General features: G+C 32.2%; 1 protein-coding gene across 1 annotated transcript; it reads right to left on the reverse strand.

Annotated features, from left to right (window-relative positions):
- Positions 1-2,421: 2,421 nt before the first annotated feature.
- On the reverse strand, positions 2,422-3,632 carry LOC118044197 (LOB domain-containing protein 15). Its single transcript, XM_035052401.2, has 3 exons — positions 3,451-3,632; positions 2,963-3,212; positions 2,422-2,844 (listed from the first exon to the last, which is right to left on the reverse strand). Exons 1-3 carry the CDS (start codon positions 3,462-3,464, stop codon positions 2,425-2,427), a joined length of 684 nt encoding a protein of 227 aa, XP_034908292.1. The 5' UTR covers positions 3,465-3,632; the 3' UTR covers positions 2,422-2,424.
- Positions 3,633-4,529: the final 897 nt, after the last annotated feature.

The following is a 4,529-nucleotide window of genomic DNA, read 5'->3' on the forward strand; positions in this document are numbered from 1 at the left end:
CCGTATTATTTTCAAAACAACTAAAAAATCACATAAAAAATGAATAAAAACATAAAAACATATCAATGCATTGAGAAAAAAAAAAGCTTTAAAAAAGGGAAAAAACAACCAAGGAAGCCCGTGTCAACTTCGAAAACCAAAGTTAATCTCTTAAATTCGTAACCCATTAAATTCTAAACCCGAACTCAACAAAGAAGCCAAACACTCGCCCAATTAAAAGTTAGAGGATGAAATAAAAAAAAATCTAAAAAAATCCTGTAAGGTGTAAAAAAAAAAAAAAAGCAATAAAAAAGAGATTAGATTTTATAGGAAAAAAACTCAAGAATGATGAAATTGTAAAAAAAAAAAAAATTTGAAAAACCATTTAAAATAAAACAAATAGTAATAAAAAGAATAAGAGCTAGATATGAAAGATAAAAAAAATTCATTGGGAATGAAATTAAAAAAAAAATCCTTAATTTCATAAATTATTCTAAATAAAAAAATTTATAATAAATAGAGTAGGGATAAAATCTTAAGGACAATAAATCTTAGGGGTTAATTTGAATTTTTTAAAGGCTAGCATGAAAATTAAGTGGAAAAGAGAAAAAACAAAAACAAAAATAAAAGGTAACACTAGTCAAACCAACAACAATTAAGACACATGCGTCGTTTATAAGTGGAGGAGATGCTGAGACTCTTCTGCCACCACCGTTGAAGTAAGGTTTTGGTCACCAAACAGCGCCACACGCTTCATTCAAACTTGACGTATATTGTTTATGTGCTTCCAGCTTTCTTATTTAAAAAATTACTTAATACATCCAATGACATCCAATAACTATTAAATAACTAAATGCAAAAGATAAAAGAACTCCTAAATCAAAGGTAATGTTTTTAAAATTTCAAGAGTGATGATGTAATTTAGTTGTTTTAAAATTAAGTCAAACATTAAAAAAAAAAAAAAACCCTTGATCAAAAGTTAGAGGATGAAATAATAAAAAAACCAGAATTAATCTCTCAAACTCACAACCCGTTAATCTCTATATTCAAACTCAACAAAGAAGCTAAACACCCAATGAATTAAAATTTAGAGGATGAAATAATAATAAAAAAATCTTGTAAGGTAAAAAAAAAAATATAGCAATAAAAAAAAGAATAGATTTGATAGGAAAAAACTCAAGAAGGATGAAATTGTAAAAAAAAATAATTTAAAATTATCTAAAATAAAACATAATAATAAAAAGAACAAGAACTAGATCTGACAGATAAAAAAATCTATTAAGGATGAAATTGAAAAAAAAAATTAATTTCATAAATTATTCTAAATAAAAAAAAATTATAATAAATAGGATAAGAATGGAATCTTAAGGAGAAAAACCTTAAAGGCTAATTTGAATTTTTTAAAGGCCAGCCAGAAAATCAAGTATAAGAAAGAAAAAACAAAAATAAAAAAAAAATCACATAAGTCAAACCAACAATAAATAAGACACACATCATTTGTAAGCGGATTAATAAAATATCACACTAAAAACCCTTAATCAAAGTTTTTTTTTTTAGTTGTTAATGGCTATTTAACCTCATTTATAACTGCAATGATTAATAAATCCCATAAAAAAAAATATTAAATTACCCTTGAATACACGCTGTAAAACTTGAATAGTTAAGGAAAAATCATTAATTTAATTTTACTATGAAAAAAGCAAATATATTTTAGCTTTAGATATAATTAATGTGACCTCTTATGCATGCATGTCCACGTATCGATCATACACAGTAATTAATTGAAAAAGGCAATTTGATAAAGGAACCTGAAGAGTCATGCAGTAAAATATGACTATTGGAATTCAATAATCAATCATGACATTAATGTACATGGGAAGAATCACAGCCCCACCGTACCTTTTGTCTCCCCCCACGTCCCTAAACAAGATTTCAGGACCTTTTTACCACAAAAAAAAAAAGATTTCAGGACCTTTAATGGCACAGAAAAACATGTACACACATGGACTTGAAGGTTCAGTTTTCTTTTACCCTAGAAAAAAAAAGAGATGAAAAAGAAGTTTCAAGGCAGGGGCGTAAAAACGCTAGTAGACATGAAATTTGAGACCCTAGAACAAGGCAACAATGCGATGAGGTAGAAATGAAATGAAATTCCAAAAATAAATTTAACTAGGGTTTTGATTTAATGCCCCGATCGATCTAAGTTATGATCTCTCTCTTTTCCCATGGTTTCTCCATCTTTATAGAAAGTTACAATAGAACAACATCAGAGAACCATCTTGCTACTCTAATAGACAGCATTATTATACAAAATGCAATAGAAAATGTAGAAAAATTGACTACGGTCTATAATAAAAGACAAGCATCTTGCTACTCTATTAGACAACATTATTATACCAAGTGCAATGGAAAATGTAGAAAAATTGACTATGGTCTATGGTAAAATTAATCAAAATATGGGACATTATTATCACTTGAAATAGTGCTATAACCTGATGTGCTAGTTGGTGGTGTGTATAGAGAAGGAGAAGATGTAGATAAAGAAACAACAACAGAAAGAGGTGGTGGGGTGGGAGGAGGGGGAGGTGGCGGAGCAAGAGTTTGTGACGGTGCTGAAATGGACGCGATTGCAGAAGAAACTAAAGCAGCGTGAGTAGAAGAAATGATGTTACTAGCAGCAGCTTCTCTGTATTTGTAGTTGAGTATATCAGCCCTTGTTGCACGAAGTTCAGCTTGTAATAATTGAATTTGTTGTTGTAAGGCTGAAATTGCACCCATGGAGCCATAGACAGGATCTCTTAGCCTCAGGTTTGCTTCATAGACTAGACTATTCGCTGCATCAGCTCTTTGACTTTCAGGCACCTCCTAGATAATTAAATCCCAAAAAACCAAAGAAAATTGAGAAATCCAAAAACTCACTTAAATTATATGAAAACAATTGTGGGGAAGACAAATTATTTAGTAGAGGGAGTTTGATGCATACCATGAGAAGCTTGGAGACATTGCTTGCACCAAAGACTTTGTGAACAGCTGCAAATTTTTGGGGTTCAAGTGGAGAAAAATATGGAGAAAAGGGGCACTCTTCAGCACATCTTCTCCTTAAAAGCTTACATGCAGCACAAGGTGTAACAGTATTCAAGATTCCAGGAGGACCTAACATTTGTCTCCTTCCCATTAGAGAAGATTCATCGCTTTCCCTCTTGATCCTCTTTCCTATCTCTTCAAATCTATCCCTAGAACAACAAGAGGAAAATCAAGAGAAAGAACCTATATTATATGAGGTTCTTAAGAAAGTAAAGTTCCTTTTCCTTATCAAAATTCCAAATAGAGGCGGAACAAACAAATTAGAGAAGAAGTCAAGATCATATATAGTTCTTAATTATTTCTTAGGCTAGAACAAGCTAGGGTTATGCATTTTCTAGAAAGGCATATAGATCTTATTCAATTCTTTTGTGGGTGATTCACTCTTACCTGTCTCTGGACATTCAAGCATGCTAGTAGGTTGTCTAGATCAAAGGGAGAGGTGTGGAGATAGCTAAAGGGGCCGGATCGGAGTTTCAAAATGGAGGAGAAAGAAGAAATATAACACTAGAGAAAGGAGGGCTTAAAAGGCAAGGTAATCACAAAAAGTAGGTCAATGTATGTTTTTTTAAAAGGAAAGAAACAAAATAGGTACAAGAAAAATAGATGATTATGAAGTGAATAAGATTTAGTAATCATGTTGATAAATATTAGCAGTAAATGTAGAAGTTGTTAATAATGTTCAAGGGGTTAGGTCATTGGAAGAAGAGTCGGAGAAGAAAAGAGAAAGAGAATTGCCAGCTTTGACATTTGACAATGCTATAGATAGGCTAGGCTATGTTCACGTGTGAGTTTTTTTTTTTTTTTTTGTCGCCTCCCTTTGAAAGCAACCTCATGATTAACCATCGTTGGTCTGCTCACCTTCAAAGCAACCACATGATGAACCCACTGGTTGGCCTCAGTTAAGAGACATATCACTGTTGGGGACTGCCGGTAGCTTTCAACACCGAAATTAAGGTTTTCTTTTTTTTCTTTTTTTCAATGGCATTAAAACTCGATCTGGTTCTACATGTAGACTCGAGCTAAGTCGGGTTTTTTAAAAAAATAAAAATAGTTAAAAAACATAATTGATATGACTGGATTGATCCAGTGATTTAATGAAAATTGTTTTGATTTGTAAAATAATTAGGATTGACTTAATGAAAACCTAATGATCCAATTAAAACGAGTAACCTGGCTGGATTGGGTTTAAAAACACTGTATTTTAGACATATTATCCATTCAAGTGAAGAATTGTAGAACACGGCTGTCGACCAAGGAATGCATTAGTGTACCGTGCGTGCAACCCAAAACATTGAAGGACATCACGAACACTACTCTATTACCTCAAACTTCCTTGGCATATGATGACATTTTCGAACGGCTCGAGAGCACCTACCCTTCTTTCCATCTTGGATTGAAACTGGAGAGTTCTTCAAAAACCTGCATACATCCTCTCCTTCTCGAGAGGACCTTGTGTGGATACGACC

Source organism: Populus alba, chromosome 19 (genome assembly GCF_005239225.2).
Source record: "Populus alba chromosome 19, ASM523922v2, whole genome shotgun sequence".
Lineage (NCBI taxonomy): Eukaryota > Viridiplantae > Streptophyta > Magnoliopsida > Malpighiales > Salicaceae > Populus > Populus alba.

Coding starts and splice junctions, on each gene's coding strand:
- LOC118044197 (XM_035052401.2), bottom strand. Junction 2,845..2,962: donor ATGTCTCCAAGCTTCTCATG/GTATGCATCAAA, acceptor TTAATTATCTAG/GAGGTGCCTGAAAGTCAAAG.